Below are 27,077 nucleotides of genomic sequence, written 5' to 3' on the forward strand. Positions count from 1 at the left end.
GTACGTTCCAACCTTTGCTAAATAGTTCTTGATGTGTTTTTGGTTTATTCATGGGGTCTGAATGGACCATATCTGCATATGTAATTGCACTTTTCTTACTGTAGTTATCTCCAATATGAAAAGCATTAAAGGAGAGGCTTACTGTGAGATTACTGCAGTTTTTATTTTTCTCATAAGTTTCTAGACTTTTATCAAACTTTGTCTTATATGTCCTTTTAATTTTTTGTCCTCTTTTGTATCCCTGTACCATAAGTATCTATGAAGCCAATTAGCTAGACCAGCGCCTCCCAGTGTTAATGTTCTGCTGTTCAGGGTTTTTTATCCATTCTGTTAGCTATGTCAAGTAACTTGCTCTGTAAAACTATTTCCAAGCTTGTTTTAATTGGTTGATGTTGCTTAATCATGTGACCAGTTTCTGGAATTTGTTTAAAAACTTGAATAGTAGCCACATGAAGGAAACTTCTCTCAATTAACATAGAAGAAACCACACATTATATCTCAATTGTTTTTGCTTTTCTCCAGCCCACAGAACAGGAAGGATAGCTAGTTGCCAGATTCAATAATCAAAATGAGAAGCCAATGGGCTTACGTCCCAAACTCTAGAGTTTCAATTGTGTTTCTGATTATCAGTTTTTATATATTTAATTCTGTGGATGCTAGTGTAATAATTTTCAGATTTGCCTGTTAAAAAAGTATACACAATGTCATTATACTCTTATTTTGTTCCAGGTTCACCTAGATAGTATATAGAACATAGAAATATTTCTAAAATGGGTTGTATAGTTAATGTCTGATTATATAAACCTAAAATCTTTTATATATGCATCTCTTTGCTGACTGAACCATTAATGGGAGAGCCAAAATAAGGGAAAAATCCTTCTTTAATCATATTTAGTTGGTTATATATAAATAGTGAAATGATTACACATATATTACTGAAGCAGGGTACCATTTGGATATTCAGTAGATCCATTTGATTTAAAAAGAGCACAGATTTTGTTGCAGTTTTGTTGATGTTGAGTTATATACATACATGCGCACATGCACACACATGCATACACACACACACAAAGAATGAACATTTTTTTCATGAAAGCCATCTTGAATAATGAATGAAAATGATGCATAGCATTTGAATGGTAGAAAAGGGAGATTTCAATGCATACTATAGGTTGGCAGTAAAAATGTGACAACTTTCTCAAAATATATTGGATAGCAAGAGCACGGCTGAGAAAAAAGGGGTAGAAGTCCAGGAAATGATGTAATAGCCCAACTTTTCTGTGAAGTTACTGCTTGAAAGAGTTGATACAGAGCAAACTAATTGTACAGCTGCTCTTAATGCAGTGTTGTCCAAAGTTGGCCACTAATTCTGGGAGTTGAAGTCCACTCATCTTAAAGTGGCCAACTTTGGACAACACTGCCTTAATGACACGTCAAAAGTGGTGGAACCATTGTTGGAATCAACATTGATCTCAGAGAGTGTTCAGAGGTGCAAGTTGTCCATCCTGTGACTTCTATAATTAGATTATTCCCATTGTCAAGGACCAATTATGACAGCACAGTAATAGTACAATAGCCAGAAATTAGAACATACTTATTAGGAAGGCAAGAAGCCTGTCATTCTGTAACCATTCTGATATTCACTAATTATACTAGGAACAAAAGCAACAGGTTTATGCCCTCATTGAGATCTATAGGATGCTTGTAGATCCAAATAGTGCTTCCTTCTTTCTACACTGTCAATTCCCTCAGAAAAGCATCAGTACAATTTAACTGTTACTATTCTCAGGTTGCCCATTCAAATTCTTTTCTCCCCCTACCCAAATAGTGGTCCAGATAGATTCCTGTTAAATGTATGAAGTGCCATTTACCTCCCATTAGCATCTTTTCCAAAACTGAAATGATCTAATAACAGCTCCCAGACCAGCTATTTGCTTGTCTCCAGCTGCTAAATTATTTAGATAAACATTTAGAACATTATTGCTCTTTTGGAACAGCTGTTGAGCCTCTGAATCTCTCTTTTAATGTCATCATCATTTTGGAATACTATTCGACAAAGTTCAGCTTTTCTTTAAAAATAAACAAACAAACAAACAAATGAGGTATTCATTGAGTAATCTGGACTTGAAAAATAAGAAAGGGTACAGGCTTTTAGATGTCACACTCCAGCACTTACTAGTGAACAAAAGCCTGAGTTTTGCAGGTAGACTTCCATGCTAAAATATGTTGCTTATTCTTCCCATGCCAGTTTTCTCCCTTTAGATTATTTTACCATGAAACCTACAGTATATCTAACGAAATTGCAAGTTATTTCTCTTAATAACATGAAATTAACACTATCTATATATGCAATTTTGTTTGCAATTGATCATAATAGAAGAATGTTGGATTAGGAATAAGAATCCAGGTTTACAAGGCAGAAGGGAAGTAATTTGTTTACCTAACAGGTAACTGAACATCAGAAAAATATATTGCATTATTGGAGTTCTTTGAGCTTTGTTTTTAGACTGAAGACATATGATTAGCATACTAGGTTACATATTAGGAAGTATATGTTGGTATATGTTGCACAATACTGGTAAGATTTTGAAGCAACATAAAAATCAGTTGAAGCTTGCTTGGAAGCGTCTAATAATACATGGATCTCCTGTCCAACTTTTAAAACGTAACTGACTTTTTATATGAAATAAGCTGTTCTGGATTAAGCCAAGGGCATGTCTACTCCATCATTCTATTTTTCCTAGTTCCAAGATGTCTTTTGTAAGTTCACCAAGAGGAGGAATGATTTTCAGAGTTTTTATATCACTGAAGTTCACACAAGAAAAAGATGACACTGGCTTCAGGGACAGTAATGGCAGACTGAAGACGGCTCCACTTTTGTGGAGCTGACAACCCTGTCAAAAAGAGGCGTCGGTGAAGGGATTGGCTCCTTGGAACCCCTCTCTGGTTAAAGGGGAAGACAAGGATTGCCCACAAGTCTACTCCATACAGAATCTCCCTACGAAGAGATTGCAAAATAGCAATCTCCAGCGGGTTTGAGAGTTCTGGGAGCTGAGGGAAAGACATCCTGCCCAAGCCACAATTTGGCATCTTTCAAAGGGACGCTGGGTCTGCCTTCCTCCTCTCATCGTTACTTTAGGAAGTTGCTTTTTATGGATTACTTAGAAGTTAAGAACCTTCTGAAGGGCAAGTTTTATTACATTGGGAGAATCTCCTTCTACCTTGGATGAAAGAAGCTACATGTAAATCTAAGGATTAAAAAGAAAAGGTTTACTTTTTGAACAGCAAAAGGATTTGAAAAGTTAAGGCTAGATGGACTCAAAAGAATATTTCCTGTGGGGTGTTTAAAAATTAATAAACAATATATGAAGATTTTGAAATTAATTGTAAAAAAATCCTCCTGTGGGAAAGTTTTCTTGTCTGGAAAATAAACAGATGATAATTTAATCTCTTGGGGACTTGACTGAGGGAACCAGAGAGAACAACCAATTATATTTAAAGGGGAAGAAACCCATTAATACAATAGAGCAATACTATTTGCCTATAGAAGAGTTTAAGACAGTTTTGGAGCAGTGTACCCAGAAATTACTGAAAAGACTGTCTGACGCTTTAATAGAAAGATATAGAATAACAACAGATTTAATTGGTGAAAACAGAGACTGAGGCTGATTTGAATGTAGATTTGGAGTTTTAAAAGATGCTGGGTTATAAAGGTGATTTGGAAAAAGATGTTGTGGATCTGAAAATGGAAAAAGATGCTAAAATGGATTTACAGATGAAAGGGGACATACAAATAATAAACCAGAAGAGTGATTTGGAAAGCCTTTTTATTACGGATTTACAAAAGGGATGTGTCTAACTAATGAAGCTGTTCCTGAGAAGAGACATAGAGAAACTACTGAGGCTATTCCTGAAAGAAGACAAAGAGAAAATAATAAGGAATCAATTTGTGGGACATTATTTGTCAGGATTAAAGTTTAAACTTTTTAAAAGTAAAAAGAAGGTGTATAAAGTGAATCTGTTTGACTATGATTAAAATATAAGTTGTGGTTTCTGGTAGTTACCAATGGGATTTCATTTTGACCAGGACTGAAGGATGAGGTTTTTAGGATTTGCGTATAGGTGGGGAGGGATTTTTTTTTTTTTTGATTTATGTTTTAGAGAAAGTGATAAACTGGACTATAAAATGGATTTCTTTGATTAAGGTTAAAATACATGTTATTATTTTTGGTACCCTAAATGAACTTTTGCTGATTAGGGTTGAAAGATGAATTTTTACAGTTTGATTATTGGTAAGAGATGAGATATGGGAAGAAGAGGTATTAAATTACTGAAACTATTTATACTGGGGGGAGGGAGTCATCTTTTATATATCTCTTTTTTTTGCTTTCTTTTTTTTTATTTTCTCTAGTTCTTTGCACTTCTTTTTCTTCTTTTACTTTTTATAAATTTCCTTAGTTTGTATTAGTTTTTTATTCTTGTATTTGAAAACTCTAATAAAAATTATTATAAAGAAAAGAAAAAGATGACACCCAGGTGTAAGAATGCTGCCATAATACTTTCTTGTATTAAGTAGCATCTGATAGCATTATTGAATACTATACCAGGTTCTCATTTCCACATATTTTCGACAACAGGCTGTATTATTTCAAAATTGATTCCAGAATGATGGTTGAGACTCATGTATAAGTTAAAAAATTGTTTGACACAATAGCAGCATGCATTTTTGCATTGATATACAACAGTTTTATGACTGAGGGCTGCTGTTAACAGGCAAAGAAAAAACTGTGTAGGATAACATCACAAATTGGTGGGGTGGGAGTGGGGGTGTCCTTCATCTGGTCAGTATTTGTATTTTTTCAAAACTATCTCATGCTTATAGACTTTGTATATGTATGGTATGGGTATTAGGAAATGTTCCAGGGCCTGTAAAAAGCAGGAAGGAATCCTGAAACTGAGACTGCGTATTTTGACTTATCATAATGTAGAAGAATACACAACCATTGAGATGACACATAATTAAATAAATTGTGTAATAATTAAATAAAGTTTGTTAACTTGTCAGATATTTCTAGATACTCTAGGGGCAATCTATTCAATATGCCGTATAATTGTATGTGATTTTATAAACATAGCCAGAATAATGGCACTGTCATTCTGGGAAGAAAAATAGCATGAGAATGCTCTAAAGAAGAAGAAAATGCCAGATCTGATCAAACATTTAAGGAAAAATATTACAAAACATGTTTCTATTGTGCATAGTATGATTTTCAGATATTTTTCATCTGTACTATATTTGCAACCTAAAAGAATTAAGTTGTACAAGAATTCTGACTTAAAAGCATTATTTTTAGTATTGTATATAGAAGTAAATATTAATGCATTGTTTCTTCCATCTTTGAGAGTATACATCAATTTCACTCTGGAATTGTTCTATGTATTAGAAATGATTTCAGGAACTAAAATAAATTACAGTAAGAGTTGACTAGAGTTTAGGAACATTATAAAAGATTTGGCATTGTAAAAGATATTTCATTCCTATGTGATGTTTGTGTGAAAGAGAAAGAGAGCACGAGCAGGCACATTTCAAAACTTGCCCTCTGTTATTAAATACTCCAGCTCACCCTTCCCTGTACATTCATCTGTAATGAACACTTTGCAAGTGTCAGAGGGCCTATACAATTGCCAACATACACAATGCACAGGAAATATGGAAACTGTATTAAACCAAGTTTTTGTTTTTTGATCATTAACAAATGATCTTACTTGTAGCAAACAGCTTTTCTTTTATGTTTGACAAAAGGTTGAATAATGCACATTTTACTTTTTTTTGTTGTAGTTCCCAAGGATGGTCTCAAGAGCCAAGCTGCATTTGAAGAAATGAGGGCAAATTATATTAAAGAACTTAGAAAAATGGTAACTAAACATCCAAACAATTCTGGGCAAAGTTGGCAGCGATTTTATCAACTGACAAAGCTCCTGGACTCTATTCATGATGTAAGTAATTTAACTTACAATAAAGATGAATGTATTATAAGAAAGAATCATATAAATAATCCCCCTCAAGCTCTAATAGTTAGAAAAGATGAGATGATACTAGGTCACATTGTATGAAGTTAGTACTGCAGTAATAGCTTCATTGGCAAAATATTTGTTATGGAAAAAGACTGACAAAACATAATATTTTCACATATTTTATCTCTGGTTCACTAGTTGCTGGTAATAACCAATAAAGCGAAGGAGGAATAGACAGATGCATATTAAAACAAAGAATGAATATCGCATGCACTCGTTTCTATTACTAAACACTTCAACCAGTCCCTGTCAAGGATATGTGGGTGGAGGGAATCCACAAACCGTGTTCCAGAATTAACCTTACAAGTCACTGAAAATCAGTTGAAGGCCTTTGTTTAGAATTTCATTGAAATGTGACATGTTTCTGAATTCTTAAAAAATATGGCATGTATGGAACCTAGTTCTCAATTGCTTTCCTTAACATGGAATCTACATTCCTAATTTCTGAGTAATCTGTTCAAAGCCCTTGCTGAGTATGGTGACTTGTGAAACAGTGTCTTCAGTATTCCAAAGGTCTTATAAACAGCTTTGAACATAATGAGTTGGTTATATGACTATAGTACTACACTAATTTAGATGACAATAACTGTTGTAAATTCTTTTATTTCCCAGTACAAATTAGATTTTTGTTTTTGCAGTTTTATTGAACTGCCAGTTACATGAGGATATTTGCAGATATCTCTTTAAAAGCTGTTAAATTGCTTAGCAAAAATAAAGAAAATTCTCTGCCCCATTCTTGCTAGCATAGAAGCAGTGAAATACACTTTTAATATACTGCTCAGAAACTTTGGCCTTGGTGTGCAAGAGGTTGCATATAAATGTGTCTCCTTGTACTTAACTGGCTTATTTATGAACACGCAGTACAGTATGGTGCATTTCAGGTCAGATCTGTATGAAAGCCTGAGGTTTGTTTACGGAACATACATATGGAATTATTTCTGGGTAATGTGCTGTTAATTAAAACACTGAAAAATCTTGGTGGGAGTCAGAGTATTATTAGTACTGCAGTAACAGCTCATTCTTTAAAGACTTGCTTTTGCTTTGAGGAGGAGAATCATTGGTTTTTTGTTTTTTGTTTTGTTCAACATCAGCTTGCTGTGCAAACCAGATTAAACATTTCTGGATTAAAGCTAGTAGAGTTTCATTGAAACTATCCAAATATTTAACTAGGTTATGTAGCAGGCTGGCTGAAACTTGGGATCGTGTATGCATGTGTGTTGGGTGTTATGATCCACATCAATAAAATATTGTCATGTACTTTAAGAGTCAGAATTATGTGTACTTTTCATGCATATTTGGACTGGTTTTAAGACGTCTCTAAGAGGAAACCAAAGCTCCTGTAGGTGTTGGTAGATGCTCTTACAAATAATTTTCATTGTGGTACTACCCTTTATATTTGGGGAAAAGTATATCAGTAATGGGTCAAAACTGGGAGAAAATTCTTATTCTCCATTAACATTCCCTATCACCTCCACCTGAACGTAGAAAGTTACTGATTGAAAGGATCTCCTCTTCAAAATGTCTGTGTCACTGGGAAATTTTGGCAGTGAGAAAACTGATCTTCTGAGATTGAAAATATCTTTGGGAAAATTGTCTTTCACTTTGGTTTAGGATAGTATATATTTCAGAGAATAAGTTATTACTATAGTGCCTTCAGTGCATATGTTATATAGTGCTAGTGGTTCCCTACAATTACAGTGCATTCGGAAAGTATTCAGACCCCCTTCACTTTTTTCAATTTTGTTATGTTGCAGCCTGATACTACAATCGTTCAAATTCATTTTTTTTTCTCATTAATCTACACTCAGTACCCCATAATAACAAAGTGAAAACAGAATTTTAGAAATGTCTGTAGATTTATTAAAAAGAAAAAAACTGAAATATCACATTGGCATAAGTATTCAGAACCTTTACTCAGTACTTTGTTGAAGCACCTTTGGCAGCAATTACAGCCTCGAGTCTTTTTTGGTATGACACGACAAGCTTTGCACACCTGGATTGGGGAATTTTCTACCATTCTTCTTTGCAAATCCTCTCAAGCTCAGTCAGGTTGGATGGGGACTGTCGGTGGACAGCCATTTTCAGGTCTCTCCAGAGATGTTCAGTAGGGTTCAAGTCAGGGCTTTGGCTGGCCCACTCTAAGACATTCACAGAGTTGTCCCTAAGCCATCCCTGTGTTGTCTTGGCTGTGTGCTTAGAATCATTGTCATGTTGGAAGGTGAACCTTCGGCCCAGTCTATGCTCTTGAGCGCTGTGGAACAGGTTTTCATTGAGGAAATCTCTGTACTTTGCTCCATTCAGCTTTCCCTCAACCCTGACCAGTCTCCCAGTCCCCTGCTGCTGAAAAACACCCCACAGCATGATGCTGCCACCACCATGCTTCACTGTTGGGATGGTACTGGGCAGGTGATGAGCGGTGCCTGCTTTCCTCCAGACATAACGTTTAGAATTGAAGCCAAACAGTTCAATCTTGGTTTCATGACAGCAGAGAACCTTGTTCCTCACAGTCTGAGAGTCCTTCAGATGCTTTTTTGCAAACTCCAAGCGGGCTTTCATGTGTTTTGCACTGAGGAGAGGCTTCCGTCTAGCCACTCTGCTGTAAAGCCCAGATCGGTGGAGGGCTGCAGTGATGGTTGTCCTTCTGGAACTTTGTCCCATCTCCACACAGGATCTCTGGAGCTCAGTCAGAGTGACCATCGGGTTCTTGGTCACCTCTTTTACTATGGCTCTTCTCCCCCAATTGCTCAATTTGGAAGAGTCCTGGTTGTGCCAAACTTCTTCCATTTGAGAATTATGGAGGCTACTGTGCTCTTGGGAACCTTCAGTGGAGCAGACATTTTTTTTGTAGCCTTCCCCAGATCTGTGCCTTGTAATAATCCTGTCTCTGAGCTCTGCAGGCAGTTCCTTTGACCTCATGGGTTTTGCTCTGATACAGTATGCATTGTCAGCTGTGAGGCCTTCTACAGAGAGGTGTGTGCCTTTCCAAGCCATGTCCAATCAATTTACCACAGGTGGACTCCAATCAAGGTGTAGAAACAGCTCAGCAACAATCAAGAGAAATGGGAGGCACCTGAGCTAAATTTCAAGTGTTGTTGCAAAGGGTCTGAATACTTATGCCAATGTGATATTTCAGTTTTTCCTTTTTAATAAATTTACAGACATTTCTAAAACTCTGTTTTCACTTTGTCATTATCGGGTACTGAGTGTAGATTAATGAGAGAAAAAATGAATTTGAACGATTGTAGTATCAGGCTGCAACATAACAAAACTGAAAAAAGTGAAGGGGGTCTGAATACTTTCCGAATGCACTGTATATCATAATAAACTTGCTGTCTAGAATAATTCAAAGGTCATGTGCCAAAAAAAAAAAAAAAATTCCTTGGAGGCTAAATTGTACAAAGATGGGTCTGAGCTACTTTAAATACAATGGCACAGTATAAATATAATAATTCTTTGCAATTTAGGCAGTAATGCAACAGGAAAATTTTACATTAGTTATTTTAGTTGGTCTTCTCCTCATGGGGAACATATGTGAATGCCAAAAACTGCTAAGATGAGGAAAATTCTCCTAGAAAGAAAAGGTAAGCAGATTAAAATTGTAAAATATCAGCACATTTATTTATAGAGTCTCTAATTTTTAAAAACAAAACAAAGCAATTATTGAACAGTTTGAATTCAGACACAAAGTCACAACGCTGATGTAGACCTTATAAAGGCCTTGGGACAAATATCTCATTTCTGTACATTTGCACAAATAAAAGCTTGCTGTATCCTCACAGCAGAAAGATGGTACTGTGCTGGGGCAGTCATTTGAATCAAAACCTATACTACATTTTCTATGATACAGCAAATCAAGCTGTGTATATTAATTAAGTTTAAATCTCAGTGCCTTTTTTCACTTACCAGACTTGTATTGATAAACTGGCATAAAAGATATACAAATAAAATGAATTTTAAATACTTTAGTTCCTCTTCTGTTCATAGCAGAAAGGGTTTGGGTTTTTGTTTTCTGTTTTTTGGTGGGTTTTTTTGCTTGTTCTACTCCAAAATTCTGTGTCACACGGTAGCAACCTAACTATATTCAGAAAAGTCACAAGCAGGCAAAAGATCATAGCTCTGTTCCATAGTAACTTTCTTCCCTAGCCTCTGATCTTTAAGGTATGGTCCCTGATTCAGAAGGTAGAATTTAGCTATCAAGCCTAATATGAAATTGCCCATGAGAATAAATTGCCTTTTTAAAACAAATTATTAATGACAAAGTAGACCATTACAGTGATGATTATTAGATGATTTTAAGCCTGTTGTATCATTGTAAATACAAAACCCAATGTTACTATGTTATGCAATTCAGTTAAACCAATTATTATTTCTGTGATAGAGAATTGGAAAAAAATATTCCTTCATTTTCTGTAGACTCATTCTTGCCCCCTCAGAGAGTTTTTTAAAAAAGGGATTTGCCATTATAATTTCTCACATTTTTGAAAAAACTAATTCACACAAACAAAAATTAAATTGATAAGGTAGTGGGCTCTTAGTTAAATGAAGAAATAAAATTTTAATACTAAGGTGTTATTAGAAGCATTATGTGATTTGAATACATGTTGCTGTGTGAAGCTTATTTCCATTTCACAAATTAGGTCAGATGCTGATAATAATTCACTGTGCTGTGAGAAATGGAGAAGGAGATTTCAGCAATTCCTTTTCAGGCCAGCTTTTTGTTTAGCTAGTCAAGTTTGCCATCTTGGAGAAGTGTAGTTATGCCATTGTGGATTTTCAATAATTATAATACCGATTAGGAAGGAACTGTTGCATCTTTTATAGTACAAAACTAGCATTTCAAAGCAGAAATAATTCTAACAATTTTTCACAAACTTGTAATTAATTAGAAAACTCTGGGATGTATGGAACCTTACCTCTAAAATATAAAGTTATGTAATTATAACGAATTGTTATAAAACTGGAATCCAGTGCTTTTAATGAATTTGAGACAGTAAGTATATAGAGCCATTCTGGTATACTTGGATGACAATCCGTGGCTCCTACGGCAGCATCCCAGAGTGACAGAATTCACTGGGCGCCTTCCTCTATAGTCAGAGACAGGATTCCAATCTCCGATCAATGACATCAGATTATTTTTTTCCCATCTGTCCATCAAGTTTCAAGGCTTGTGCTCTCTGAGGTTGGAATAGCCCAGCATTAGATAGGGACATTTTCCCAGTGAGAGAAGCTGGGAACCTAAAAGTATTCATTTGCATGCCAGAGAAATTCTGATCAGCATGAGGTATCTCTCACTCTTCACTGCTGCTCTGGCCAATGCATATGATTGCTGTGTTGTTTACTTGGATGAAGACTGTTCAAGAACAACACACACTGGGTTTTTTTGAAAGGTCAAAAAATCACTATCCCATTGCATAGTTTAAAATAACACATATGCTGTTTAACAGCTTACATGAATCAAGACATCTCATATCCCTCTGTCAATATGTGAAGTAATTTGAATTATGTAATTACTGGTAGGTGCAGATTTAAAATGTCCTAGCTGGAATTCATTATAGTATTATTTAAGCATAACTATAATTGTTTATTTGGATATTACCATAAAAATATTAAGAGCAATTTCTTGACACTATTTTGGAGACAAATGGCTTAATGCTTGAGGCTTAATACTGCTCACAAAAGACTTAACAGCCTGTCATTCCAAATGGAATTGTTGTCTTGTCCTGTGCATGTCAGAAATAAATTTGGTTAATAAACAAGCTAACAAAAATAGCAATAGCACTAATCAGATTTAACTACATTTCGTAAATATAAATTAAATTAAGATGAATTTGCCGAAGGTACACTTCTGTTCCAAGAATTTAAACCCTAAGCTACACCTTACCAGGATTTCGAAGAAAGTGGATGGTAGGGAGTTCTCCAGTCTCACCACAAGGATATTGTACTTGAATAGAAAGGGAGAGATGGGCAGAAGCCAAAGATTGGGGCCAAAGGAGAACCAGGAGGCCAGGATTACATAGGAAACTACAACAGAGTGGGCAGTAAGTGGTGCTACTCAAAACCTCAGATGTTTTTACGCCAATGTAGAGAGTATGGGAAATAAATAGGGAAATATGGAGACATTACCTCATGAAGGCAAATGTGCAAAAAAGCATCACCAAAACCTAATGGGATGATATTCATGACTGGCACATAGCATTGGAAAGCTACAACTTACTCAAAAGAACAAGGGGTTTGCTGTCCTGGATTTAATCTTCTCCAGTGGTTGGTTAAAGGAGTTAAGATAACTACCCCCTTTGGGAAAAGTGACATTCTTATTCCTGAATTTGTGATATTCAGGAGAGGATAAACTTAGAAGAGTCAGTCTTATATACTGGACTTCAGTACAACAAATTTTGATGAATTTGTAGATAAGATCCAATGGCGTGAAATTTTAAAGGAGAAAAGTGCCAGGAAAAATGGGAAATCATATGAAAAAAAATATTAAAGGCTCAATAGCAAACCATCCCCAGAAGAGGCAATAATGGGAAAAATCAAAAGACAATATGTGGATACATGCAGAGCTCTATAAAATGCTGAATAGAAAAAGGGATGTGAATAGGAAATGGAAGAAAAGGAACTTAAATAATACAAGGTAGTCTCCAGAAATTCTAGAAGATGGGTCAGAAAGGCTGATTTTCAGAACGAGCTGAGATACCAAGTACAGATACCAAAAATAATAACAAAGCACCCTAGAGGAAGCATTATTTAGAACTTTTCCACTCTGGGTTCATTCTTGTATATAGAAAAGATGGAATTGATCTCTCTCCTGGATGTATCACAACCTCAATGAGGATAGTGATTCTTTCCTGGTTCTTTTAGACCACTCAGCATCTTATTGGACTGGTTGTGGAGTTTGGGGGCACTATTTTGCAGTGGTACTGCTCATTCCTCTGTAGATGATTTCACTCTGTTTTAGTTCAGGAAGAAAGGTTGCTCAGTGGCTCCTCACAATGAGGTATCACAGGGATCAGTCCTCAGTCCCTTGCTTTTTAACATCTAAATGAAATTGCTAGGGTCGTTTGTCTAACAGATTGGGCTGCAGTATCATCAATATACTGATGATATCCTATTATACATTACTACCTCAGCCTGTGAAGGGAGATGCTGTTGATGTTCTGTCCTGGTGTCTGGAAGCTGTCAATATAAGAAACTCAAATTGAACCATGTAAAAGAGTTACTATTTGTACATTGGGGCTTTTCTTTGCTGCCCGTGTTGTCCTTGGGCAGACAGCACTATCCATCTGAGAGCAGGTTAGTAAGGGGAGGAGTGTATGTCCAGCTCTAGCTCATATGCCAGTTGCATCTTAACTGGTACAGGAAGACCTGGATACAGTCATTCATGCTCTCATCACCCCCTGGACAGACTACTGCAGTATGCTTTACCTAGGCTGCCTCGACAGACCACCTTGAAATTACAATTAGTCTTCAATGTGGCAACCTGTGTTACAATGGGGTCCCAGTGTTTGAAGCATGGAACACCTATATTGTAGGTTTTGCACTGGATACTGAAGGGACCACTGTCTCCAACTGGATTCAGCCTGGCTGTTAAATTATGGGGCTGCTTATTGTTCCCTGCTTCCGGAACGTCGGGAGAACCAAAGCCCTGAAGGCTCTGCTTTTCTGTAGCAACACTAATCCTACAGAATAAACTTCCTGCTGAGATAAGACTGGCTTCCTCTCTGGTGCTTTTTAGGAAGTTATTAAAAATGGAGCTTTTTCAAAAAGACTTTCAGTAACTTAATCTGCATCTCTTGTTATTATACTTTTTGTTTTGCAGTTTGGATTGTATGTTTTAATTTTATTAGTTTTATTTTTACTCTGACATTATAACTGCTGAGAATTGCAGGATCATAGTGGGATTAAAATCAAATATTTGTGAGTGCTTGGGTAGCCATAGAATGATTAACAAGAGCCAGGGTGAGTTTGTCTCAAAGAAATTCTGGCAACTGAACCTTATAACCATTTTAGATAATATTACTAGCTTAGTAGATAAGAGGAATGTCACAGACATAGTGTAACTGGAGCTGAGCAAAGCCTTTGACAGAGCCTCTGATTGCATTCTGCTTAATAAAATGGTAAAATGTGAGCTACTTTAGATGTTAGATTCACAGATGACTATGACTACACTCAAAGAGTGCTTGCTAATAAGCTTGAAGGGAAGTGAGATGCCACCAGGATCTGGATGATGGAGTTCAGAGGATACTTACAAGGTTTGCAGATGACACACAGCTGGGGGCGGGGAGTAGCAAATATTTTAGAGGAGAAAAATATTCGAGAGGTACTTCAGCAGTGGGCTAAAATGAATGGAATGTAATTTGACAGGGAGAATGTAAAGTTTACATCTAGATAGGAAAAATGAAAGGCGTAAGTATAAGTTAGGGAAGCCTGGCTTGGCAGTAGTAAATGTGAAAAGAATCTGAGTGTCCTTACTGACCAAAGTTAAACATCAGTCCTGTGATGCAGCCGCTGAAAAGGCAAATGCTGTCTTCTAACAGAAACATAAAGCACATTGTAGTTGTTCCATTATGCTCTGATCAGATTCCACTTGGACTGTGGTTCCAGTTCTGGGGACTATAGTTCAAAAAAAAAAACAGTGACAAACTACTGAGCTCAGAGGACCAAGAAAGAGACAGAAAATGAGATGTATGCACCCATCATCTTGTTGCTCGCTTTACTCCCATCTTCAATTGCCTAGGTTGGAAGAAGGGAGTTCCCTGAGAAGCTGTCTTGCTTCTCTGGCCCAGGAAAAAAGGGTTCACCATCTATTAACTCTTGTTCATGTTAGCATGACATTGCTGCCCGGCACTGATTTGAGTGAAACAACATTTTTAGCTTCATACGGTACATTAATTCTGCCCACAACCCAATTAGGTTATTGTACAAACTTAGAGATTTTGTGCTGTCTGTTCATGTTATCCTTCTTATTTCTTCCTTCCACTGTAGACAAATACATGTTTTTTTTCCTTTTCTTCTATCTGCCCAGCATCCCATCCTTTTCATCCCACGTTCCCATTGCTTTGCATTGCCCATTGCATCTTTATTTTCATTTTCTCCTACTTTTTAACCTCCTTTCTGTCTTCTTTTCTCTTTTTCCTTAAATTGCTTCTGCCTGCCTTCTTTCATCACCATAAATTCTCTGTTGAACCTAGGAGATACAGCAAAGCAGCTTTCAGAGATACGTTTGTGAAACAAAATCTAGCAGTGGGGAGACTATTGTATGGCCAAGGCAGAGCAATCTCAGTTGCCCAGAAGAATGTGTAGGAATGCAGCTTTAAAAGGAAGGCAGGTGAAGGCAGGAATCTGGATTAACACAGAGAAATAGATTTAGGGATGAAGAGCATGATGGGTCTGTGATGGGTCTGTTCTCCTTCTTTGAAAGGTATGTTTTTTGGAGCAAATGGTTTAAAAAACCAGTTTTACTTTTGGTGGTTAGACTCCATCTCTGGCTTTAGGAATTCTCTCAGCCTCACTAAAATAGGTACTTTATGACTGACGCACTTCCAACACAGAAGCTATTTGGTAAATGCATACACTCCCACTCTATAGCACCAACTTGATGATGGTGCCAGCGGCATCCTTCCAAATTCCAACTGTGCCCATGATCCAAAAAGGCTTGTGGAGTCCTGCATATCAGACTGAAAGTTCAAACTTTTTCTCCTTTAAATTTTGAAATAGTGTAGGGTATATAGCTAATGGAAATAGGGCACACTCAGTTAGAGTGTATTGTTAGAAAAGTATGTGTAATTTAGAAAAGTTTATTGTACGTGTATTTCATGGATTTTCTGTTACTTTTTATGTGATTTATTAGTAAAAGGCCAATGAAAGAGAAACATTATTTATAACAAAGAGAAGCTCCTGAGAATAAAGGAAATGGTTGTAAACTAGATGTAGTTTAATGAGTTTTCCAAACCTTGCCTTCAAGGTTTGTATAAAAAATGAGGCTAAAAGTAAAGACTACAACCTTAGGACAATTAGAGGCAGTTTCACAGGTTTAAACCACTCACTTCAAACATAAAATGTGCACAATCAGAAATAAAAAAAAAGGAAGATGCATGTGGCAAAAATTTCCATTTTTGTTAAGCAGCCAAAAGTATTTGGAAAATGGCAGCATCCTTCTGATTAAAGAATTCCATTTTCTCTTTCTGCTCTACTCCCAGTCCATGACGGTAAAACCAAGATGTTTGCTACAATCCAGAGTAAATTATATGCTAGGTTTTTTTCAGTGAACCCGAAGCAGAAGTAATTTTCTTCAGTTCATAGCTACTTTTTATAAGCCGAGATCTGGGAAGAAACATTGTAAGGCTGTGCAAATGCTGTAAAAGAGGTGGTTCACAACATGCTAGAGCGTATACAAAGCAGCCATTTTCAAAGCATTACAACAGTTAGTTTTTGTCAAGGTTTGCATTGCTGCTTTGGAAATTGCTTCTAGGTGTCTTCACATGTGAGGTGGCTGTGCAAGCACATGCAGGTATAAAGATTCACAGGCAGCAGTCAGACAAATGTGCAAGCCTGAAAAAAGACAGGAGTTATTTAAGGGTTCAAAGAGAGGAGCTTCAGATGTGCTCTCAGGCAGCGTTCCTCAACCGTGGCCACTTTAAGATAGGTGGACTTCAACTCCCAGAATTCCCCAGCCAGCCATGAGTTGAAATCCACCTATCTTAAAGTGGCCAAGGTTGAGGAACGCTGCTCTCAGGTGTTTCACCACCCTTCTTTTCAGTATTTGCACAGCCCTAAAGTTTCATCTCTTGTACTATGTGTGTCACGTTGCTTGTTCAGTATTCCAAACTATTTCAACATCCGTTAATGCTCACCATTCCTGACTTTTTTCTCCCATTCCATTTCAGCTTGTTAGCGATTTGCTGGAATTTTGTTTTTACACCTTCCGAGAGTCTCAAGCTCTCAAAGTGGAGTTTCCAGCCATGCTGGTAGAAATCATCAGTGACCAGTTACCCAAAGTGGAATCTGGGAATGCCAAGCCCCTCTACTTCCACAGGAAGTGACAGAACATGTCTTAATGGAAAAAAGAAAAAGAAAAAACTTTGCCTTAAGTTCCCCTGTGCTATTCCACACCCATGAAGGACCCAAGAAGCCACATTTAAAATGTGCTGTCCAAAATTGTTCAACGGTGTCTCAGTAGTCTAAAGACGATATGAAGGTTTGGAGGATGGAAAACAAGCATCTTATCTGAACTTGGTAAGACAAAATAGCCAAGATGTTTATGAACATCAGGCCATCCCAAATACTCCCAGCATTTAAAAAAAAGAAATATTCCTGTTCCTCTGGATGAAAAGCCATATCTAGTCAAATAACTCCTTGATTTTGATATATTAACAGAAGAACATTTTAAATATGTCATGTAGTTTCTGATATTGTTTGCTTGTTTTAAAAGGGTTTAAGAACTATTATGAACTTTAAAAAAGCTTACCATTGGTTTGCACACGAATAAAGTCAATATGGGGCATTAATTCTTGTACTATACGCAAACACATACACACAGAGAAACAAAATCAAATTCCTGGATGTGTAAAATAGATAATGGAACATTTTGGTGTGGAATAATCTTGGTATATTCACTTGCGGCATTTGTTATCCCATGTTATCCATCATAGATGATCTACACTGTGTTAAGTGTTCATTTATTATTTAACTTGAAAGGATAAGATGTTAAAACAAATGCCTCAGTTTCAATTTATAGTATATTGTGCTGGCTTTACCAATAATTTTTTGCAGTCTTTTGCTGTACTGTACAATGCTGTATGTATAAATTGAAGGACCTGAAACAAATGGTATAAGGAACTTTTGTAAATGAGACCTAAAATCTTTAATGGTTAATAGGATGAATGGGAAAGTATTTTTGGAAGAATTCTATTTTGCTGGAGACTATTTAATTACTCTTTTTGTCTAAACACAAGGTTTTTTTCTTTTTTTTTATTTTTGTAAAGTGAATTGTTCTGCATGCATAATGAACCGTTTACAGTGTATTTAAGAAAGGGAAAGCTGTGCCTTTTTAGCATCATATCTAATTTACTATCTCACAATGTCTGTTGTAAATAACCACCCATAATTGTTTCCAGTTGTTCTTTTTTCCGTCCAACTTCCTCAGCATTTGCCTACTACTTTTTACATCCTTTGAGCACAATGAGTCTGCTTCAGGCCTCTCGCTGTGTTTGCAGCTTTATACACATTTTATCTAACGACAAATTTCAAAGGACAGAATCCACCAAGACATTGTTCTCTACGTGTTCCATTGAAGCTAATAAAGCTGTGGGGCTAATATGGTTCCCATTTCAGTGGAGCCTATTTAAGTCAGCTATATGATGAATTGTGCCCATTTTTTTTTAAAAGATTGGCATCCCAGGATCAAATGAGATTCTGCTACCCAACCTGTTCAATCTGAAGGCCCTGGTTCTACACACAGGCAAACCTAAACAAAACCCTCATACACATTGCCCTCCAAGCAAGTCTCATTAATAGTACAAAGACCTTCAGAGTATAGTGATCTACTCATTTTGGGGTTTTATTTTGGGGTTTATATCAAAATTGTGGCTAAAGAACTGGGATCAATGTATATTGCCAAAAATGTGGACAATAAATCTGAATATAAAAGTGGAAATAAAAATTATCCTACTTCCTAGACACATTTGGAATGATACAAGAATAGGTGCTATTGACTCTCCTGATTTTTAGGTCAGTACCTCAGTAACTGTGTATAGAATTGAAACCTAATTTAGTACAAAATATAGTGCTATTCTTAAAATGAGCCCGAAAATATAGTGTTTTTTTTTTAATCCATTCAATCATGTCCAATTCTCAGAGATTGCCTGGACAAGACTGCAGTTTTTTTGGCAAGATTTTTCAGAAGTGGTTTGCCATTGCCTCCTTCCTAGGGCTGAGAGAAAGTGACTGGCCCAAGGTTACCCAGCTGGCTACAAACTTTCAAAATCTGGATCTCCTTTAAAACTATATTACTGGCAGACTGTCTTTTTTAGGGTGATCATCATTATGATATATCATATGAATAATTTAAATATGGAGCATAATTATTAAAACAAAACTTATAATTCATATTACATACAATAATTGTCAGTTATCTTTCTCTAAACCAATGTCTAGATAGCTTCTTTAATTTGAGAAAAATAAAGGATCTCTTAGGCTGAAATCCTATGTACAATTATTTGAGAATACGTCCCAGTGGAATTACTTCTCAGTAACCATGCTTAGCACTGTGTTATTAATAACCAAAGCTGGGATCCAAAAGTTTTTTTTAGGCGTGCCTAAAGTTTGGGTGTGTTCCTTGGAACCTTCTGCATTCAGCAACAAATCTCCTTATGTCCAAACTACTTTTAAAAGTATTCAAAAGCAGTTATGCAGCATGAATAGAAGCCTAAGTAATTCCTTGGATTCTACCATTATTTTCATTATTTTCTCAACAATCAAATGTACATCAAGTTTCTGAAACTTGAACAGGTATTTGCATTTCCATCTTGCATCCACAAAATTTAGCTAAGTCCATACCATGCAAATGGACTTCTACTCAAACCAGTTTTCCTGTGCGCACAAACTCATCCCCAGGTTTCCTCTAAGGATCCCCACCCATCTGAAACAGCTTTGGGAGGAATATAGGGGAAGGGAGAATCTGATCTGCCAGTACTGTTAATCCCAGCGGTAGATAAGCAGAACTGAATTCAATTCAAGATGACCTTTTTTGAGCCATACAGTTTTCTGAATTATGGAAACACAGAAGAATCAAGATATAAATTACACAGCCATATATTGGGTTGGATCCTGACAATACTAGCTGAACTTAATTCCAGCTGAAATGAATGGAAGTTAAACTCATTTGCAGTTTTGAAAATCAAAATCATTTATCAACTGTTTGGACTGCACAGCAATATAAAACTGCATTTCTACAGTGATAAAAATATATAGCATGCAACATGATTGTTTATAGTAGTCCCAAACAATCCTTTTTATTAAGTTTTTTTTTAAAAAAAAAACTTACTGAAATTGGAGTTTCAAATTATCCAGGTTTGTGGTAAATGATGCAGCTGTTTTTTTATTAGCGAAGTTACTGAATATTTTTCTATCTCCAAGTAACTTTGCTTGATTAAAATATTAAAGCCATATTTTCTTTTCTTTTTTTTAAATCCACTGGTAGATGTCCGTTGTCTGGTTACTCTTATTTTTTGTACCTTATTGCATTTAATTGTGGTACAATTCATAAATCTCAGAACTGTCATGAATAAAACACTAAATTAGTTTTAAAACAATTTATAACTTTATGCAAAATAGCTGTCTTTGCAAAAAAAAAGAAGTATGCAGATTATAATAAATTGTTTAATCACCTGTTCACGAAACCATTGATTATTGCTTAGAAATCATTAAAATGAACTTCAAATGAAAGGAAGGTATCAGGAGTACATTATACTTAGAAGGAAATAGATATTTGTCTCCTGCAAAATAAGATAAACAACTTCAAAATGTGAAAATAATTGTGTTGATTGAGTGTAATGATTTTGTGGCAATGACTGAAATTATACAGCAAGAACATTGTATTCATATAAATGTAAAATAGTTTTAATTTACTGCAGTGGGTATTTCAAGAATAATATTGCATTGCAGTGTGTAACCATCTTGTTGCACAGAACAAAACCGAAAAAGGACTAAAAGCTTGCAATATCAAAATCTTAAATAAAATATACTTTATAATCAATAATGCAAAAATCTAATTCACAGGGTGGTATTTTCACTGACTTTTCGAAACCTTTCTGAATTTAAACCATTCTACATTTAATGCACTTTTAATTGTCTAGTAAATATGTGACATTTTTGATAGAGGGGAGAAAGAAAGGAAGGAAGGGTGCAATGTTATCTGGCAGATGACTAACTTGTTAGGCAGCAGTTATAATGCCAGGATTCTCAGAGTAATGTTTCAAAGTTCATGGAGTTGAAGAGCACATTCCACCGGGAACTTAGCACTTGTGCAGGGGAAGTTCTTGGTGGTTGTGTCTTATTATTACTGGATGAAAAATAAAAAGCAGCCAGCACTACAGTATAAAACAGCAACATCTATGCATAATGATGCATTAATAATTAGGAGCTTGCTTCTGTATGTTTAAACCTTTTGAATAAATACAAAATTACTGTTTGGCCTTTATGTTATTGTCTTTAAGTACATAATTTTTATAAGTTGTATAAATATACACAAATTAAAATGGTGTGATCATAGCAATCTCTTGTGCTTTGGTATCGGTCAGACTAATCTGATTATGCATCTGTTTCATCAGGCAGAGATGCACTGGAATGCAATATATTATGTCCAGGATGTTGTTTTATGTCACTCTTGTGTCTCCTACACGTCTGAATTTTTGCTTTTAATAATATGCAGGCTTATGATGATGTTACTTCATTTGACTCTGCGATACTGGACATTTCTTTAAAGTGCACAAAAGGGGCAACTCACTTCTAACACGGCAGTTAAAATCCCTCACATAGAGCTAAGCCTCTTTAACTGCAGTAGAACTTCTGAGTAGACACGTAACTAACTAGAGGGCTAGTATGTTCAGTGATAGCTGTACTGATATAGCTGTGACTCATTGTGGGTGGGGGAAGATTTCTTTTCCAAACAAAACTAGATTAGCTATGTTTCTTTTTTGATATTCTGAGCATGGGTGGACATGCAAGTTGACTTTCATCCTATTCTTTGCTATTGTCATGCCCTCTGTGTGTAAAGGGCTAGTGGCAACAGAGCAGCACCACTTCTGTCTAGCTATGGAAGTGTGTCACATTAGAATCCCAGTTTTCCAGGCTTCTAAATCACATGAAGCAAAAATTGGCTGTAGAGATTTTCTCAGAGTTCTTAATTGCATGGAGTTAAAGGCTCTGAATCTTGCAGAGAACATAGGAAGAGGCAATTCTCCATTGGAGAGCAATGGTGGAGTGATATGGTAGAATATGTCTGCTCAAAAAAACCTGTTTTCTCTGATCACCAATAGAGTTTATGTTGCTATGTCTGAACAGGGCAAAAGGCTTTTGAAGTGCCTTTGAGATTCACATAACACACCAAGCCATGGCTTAACTGCAGTTTAGTGACTAAAGCATTGATGATTGGATTAACACATAAGCCAAACCAAAGAAATTGCACAATGATTTAGTACAGTATGTGAAGCAACCATAGAGAAGGACAGAGAGTCTTGTTCAAACAGATATTACAAATTTGGAACCATCAAAACTTTTTTTCTCTGCACGTTCTCCTTTTGAATTTTTGTTGTTTCAACAATGTAAATGAAAATCAGAATCACTATTCACCTTAAAAGTCTGATGAATTGCATCTTCATTGTTCTAGGACATTACCTTCCTGCCTTTTGGAAGATTTTAAATGCTTCATCACATGGCAACAGCCAAGAATGCCCTCTCCACATGTGTGGCACTTGGTATGCTAATAACATACTACTAGAAAAAAGTAGATGATTATAGAAAATTCTCTATCTCAATTTGACAAGCTAGGAACTTTCCTCTAATGACTTTTAGTAAAGTATGTATAACTGATGAGATGGAGATACATTTTAAGGACCCCAACAGTACACAAATTGTATAAGTTCTAACAATGACACAGCCACACAATTGTCTACATTAAACTGGACTGTGGGGCCCCTACAGCGTAAGTCTTTACTACATCAGCAGCAATCCTTTGGCCACTGTTCCTGGTTCTAGATCCTACGCAGGGAAAAGGTGTGATCCTGGGCCCCTCTTAGTTACCTAAGCACTACACCACCTGCAAAAGTAATAGTATTTAAGAAACATTACTCTTGAATTTTCTGCTTATGTTAATTGCTCTAGTACATTCTGTATAAAAAAGTTCTCAGATCCAGCCTTGGGACAGAGGCCTATTTCCGCTTTTGTTTCTAAATAATACTGCTTCACTGAGGTCATTGAAAAGCAGCTATTTTTTAAACTCTTGAACTGGATCTTTTCATTAGAAAGATGTAACTGAACGATACCATATTAGCAATCTAAATTATTCTACTCCAAACTTAAGGGAGAGTAGAATGCTTGTTGCCACCACAATTCTCAACTATTCCATGAAATTGTGAAAAGGTCTATAGTTTTTTATGCATCACCCCAAAGAATCTTGATTAATCAGGTTCATGCCTGCATGAAGAAAATTATGAGCATACTTTTGTGTGCTAGCTAAAGGCATCATGGGGACTCTATGTCCCTTGAGTACAATCATTATACTGGGGCTACAAAGGAGAGAGAAAGGAAGGAGCTCAGAACAGTGTGTGTGTCTCAGTTGCCCTTGTAATAGTTCAAACAACCTGATTTCCATTACATTATTCCACAGGCATCTGTGCTATTTTGGGTAACATTTCCAAACTGCTTGATGATCTCCCAAGTAGAATCACCTTAAAGCTATCTGGCACTGATTATAGCTTTAGATACAAAGAACTATATTAATGCCCCACAGTCTGGGAGAGTTCCAGTTGGACTAAAGAAGCAGCACTATGTTGGATCACAACTGTGCCATCTGGAAATAATTTGTGTACACTCAAAGGGCTGTACAGTTCTGGACAAAAGAACAGCCAATGATTGTCAGTTAAACCTAATTAAAGAAAATAATGTAAAAGTATAGTTGTGATTTGTTTTTCAAACAATTTTTAATTTGATTTTTTTAAGGTTAACAATAGTGAAGATCTTATACTCCTATGAATTTACTATTTAAAAACTAGTATTTGCCTAATTTTCTTCATTACAACATAGTTTTATTGAGCAATCCAGTAAAATGCAGGGATCATGTGATCCAAGTTTGGATTATGACGCAGAGATAAGTTTCCTACTAATGTGTGTTTGGTAGCAAGCTTTATTGAGGATGAACTGAGTGTAGCTATCATGATTGCAACCTTGAAACATGTTTGAATATCCTTTTCTTCATTGTAGGATTATGCATGTAACTGTATGGCAATCTGCATATGTCAAAAATGATTTGGAAGTAGCGCTTTAGAACCTGTACAAGCACAGCATCTTTCTACTACTGACAAAAGCAGCCATGATTTCTCAGATTTCTTTGCAAGCTGAAAAAAGATATGGCTGTTTTCATAAGTAGCAAACAGCTGTTCTACTTGCTCTAAATCACTTCTTCCAAATCACTTTTGTAACATAAATAGTCCTAATGTGCTGATTCCTGTAGCTCTGAAGAAAACTGTGATCCAATCTATCTGGGAAAAATACCATGATCTTCTTAAACAGCGCTCTGCCTTCAAGACTTGAAGGACTTGTGGTCAAGACTTAGTATAGATAGCTGCACAAAGTCATGTACATGTATCAAGGGAAATGCACACTCCAGTTTTTAATAGATTAGGTCCCGTATATGCATTATCTCAGATAGCTATGGTAGAAGGCAGTTTTAAAAGTTTAAGCAAGCAAAACATTTGAAAAGTGCTGTACAAATAAAAATACGGCTTTCATTCTGTTCATTGGCTATAGCACTTCATAAATCAGCCACCAAAGATAATTTTTTCACATCTCTCACTATAATCTCAGAATCAGCATTTTCCAACTGAGACAGTAGTTTTGGCTGAAAGTCATTAAGAACTTACTGATCATGCAAAGTAAGATCAATTGATGTACACGTTGGTAAAAACCATTATTCAAATACTTAAAATAAGTATTTCTACTGTTTCTCTTTCCTGTCCTCAAAATCCAAATACTTCCAACTATTTTTCTTTAAAAAGTGGTACATTTAAGTGATATCATGACTTAAAATGTGTGGAAATTTACATCACAAGTGAACAGTATATTAAAATATTTTTTCATATATTATTATTAACATGATTTTAAATTAGTATTTTGAAGCTTAACACAGTCATATTCACTGGAACTATGCACTGCACTGTACTGTGTATAACTTAAGATTCAAACTAGATGTTTCTAACTTTTAGAAACCCTCAAAATAGCTAGGGGGTAATTAACACTAAATTATTACAGAAAGATAAGGTTGTCTTATTTTTCATCTTCTGTATGGAAAATGTGGTAACAGAAGATTCAAGACAGTTACATGGGAAATAATTAAGTAGTCTCCCATCTATTCAATTCATTTACATTATCCTTAGGATTTAAACAGTTCCTGGTTGAACTTGGAGAAAAAAACCGAATTTCCACCAACTGATAGGAAATATAGTAAATACCCTTTCCAAAGACAGTAGAGAAAAAGTTCTCAAATCAGTAATAAGTATGATTCTTACAGTTTATATTTCATTTAATCAATGGTTCTCAGGGGATTGTACAAAAATTTTGGCCTCTCTGGTTAAATTATATTTCAATGAATCGTAAGTGAACAGAAGCTGACCCAATCTCTGCATGGTACAAAGTTATACCAACATAGCTCTGCAAATTTGAATGCACACTTACTATTTGTATGCAGTTGTTTTCATAGAGATTAAAAATAATAAAACAGTGAATACTGCAGGGCAGAACTTTCAACTAACCATCAACAAAACCTAGAAGATAATATCCAGTCATGGAAGAAACAGAAACTATGTTTAGGTTGGATATTTTAGTAAGACAATAATCTGACACATACCCTCAAATCGACTATGAAGTACTTACATGCAAAACATGCAAGTAGCCCTAAGAAAATTTCTGAGCTACAAGAACTCTACAAGGAAGAGTAATAAAGTTTCAAAATCAAGAAGAGAAACATTTAAAGATGGCTACCCCTGGAAGCTGTTTTGTCTGTTGAAGGAGATGTTACAAAGTACTGACAGAAAGAGTGTCCAAACTTCTGCACCTACCGTATTTACTGTTTTCATCTTCTTTGAATCTTAAACATTTACAAATATATAGTAAGCATGCATTCAAATTTGCAATAAGATGCTTGTTTAACCTTGTACCCTGTAGAAGTTATGTCAATTTTTGTATGCTTAGCTATTAATTGAAACATGCAGGGTTGCCTAAGCTTTTGCATGCAACAGCATATATACATTTAAGTGAAGCTACATAATTTATATAGATTTATTTTCATACTCTGGACATTTGAAAATCACATATGATTCATCCCTTCTGCAGATTTAAGTTCATCACTTTTTCCATCTGATTTATTCATTTTCAAACTAAGGGATATTCAGTTAATATAATGCATCCAGCCTGGTTAGTACTTGGATGGGAGTCCTCCAGAGGCTACCAGGACTGTAGATTACAGCAGGAAATAAAAAAGGAAACCCCATAAGGCAAGAGCAAACCATTCCCATATTGTTGTTAAGTAAGTTACATGGCTGTACTCATGAAGGCATCTGGACTTGAGCTCAACTTGAAGAACTTTACCTTTTTTAGATCAACTATAATCTTCACAATGAATTGCCCATATAAATGACATTTTCCAAGTTTTTGTCTGTAGTATTTGCAAAGGTGTTTTTCAAATCCACTTTCCAAAGTTTTATACCTCTCAAATTTAAAAATACAAAAGGAGAGTAAACATTTTTATGATCTTCTTTAACTGGTATTTGGTTAACAACTTAAACAGATCTTTGATTCAAGTTCTTACAAACACACACATGCAAACATATATATAACTCTTAGTTTTTACAAAGTATTATTTATAAAATTAAATCACCTTCTCTCTCTTCCTGCTACTCCATATAAAAGTACATGCAATTGCATTGTTCCTATTATTAAATCTTTATACATATTAAGATATTAATCTCAAATTCTTACTGATTAAAAGTATCTGAAGCCAAGAAAATCAATATACAATGCCTATCTATCTATATCCATGGATACCATGTACATCTTCCAAGCATTCAGAAGAGAACTACAGAAACTGGACATAGTTTTGCGGAATGAGTCCTCTCTTCCCATTTAGAGTTCCTTCTAACCAGCCAGGTTCTCGTGAAAAATGCACTGAACAAGAGAGAAAGAAAGAAGAAAAACTTATGTTAATTAGATTAATTAGTTTAATCCATAATTTA

The 27,077-nt window shown here is 35.7% G+C and overlaps 2 protein-coding genes across 13 annotated transcripts in view; one reads left to right on the top strand and one right to left on the bottom strand.

The window, feature by feature from the left end:
* NR3C2 (nuclear receptor subfamily 3 group C member 2) overlaps positions 1-21,338 on the top strand; it is a 174,555-nt gene extending 153,217 nt beyond the window's left edge. For all 10 annotated transcript variants that reach the window (XM_088132768.1, XM_088132774.1, XM_088132775.1 and 7 more), the window contains 2 exons: positions 5,840-5,997; positions 16,959-21,338. In XM_088132768.1, the coding sequence (XP_087988894.1) occupies positions 5,840-5,997; positions 16,959-17,114 (314 nt within the window). In that variant the 3' untranslated portion in view covers positions 17,115-21,338. The remainder of the gene's footprint in view (positions 1-5,839; positions 5,998-16,958) is intronic.
* A 1,112-nt stretch (positions 21,339-22,450) lies between these two features.
* ARHGAP10 (Rho GTPase activating protein 10) overlaps positions 22,451-27,077 on the bottom strand; it is a 119,592-nt gene continuing 114,965 nt past the window's right edge. For all 3 annotated transcript variants that reach the window (XM_088132780.1, XM_015887769.3, XM_088132781.1), the window contains one exon: positions 22,451-27,009. In XM_088132780.1, the coding sequence (XP_087988906.1) occupies positions 26,921-27,009 (89 nt within the window). In that variant the 3' untranslated portion in view covers positions 22,451-26,920. The remainder of the gene's footprint in view (positions 27,010-27,077) is intronic.

The sequence above is a fragment of the Python bivittatus genome, unplaced genomic scaffold (assembly GCF_059951505.1).
Source record: "Python bivittatus isolate LINGU-HERP-01145 unplaced genomic scaffold, Pbiv_v1 ctg000070_np1212, whole genome shotgun sequence".
NCBI lineage: Eukaryota > Metazoa > Chordata > Lepidosauria > Squamata > Pythonidae > Python > Python bivittatus.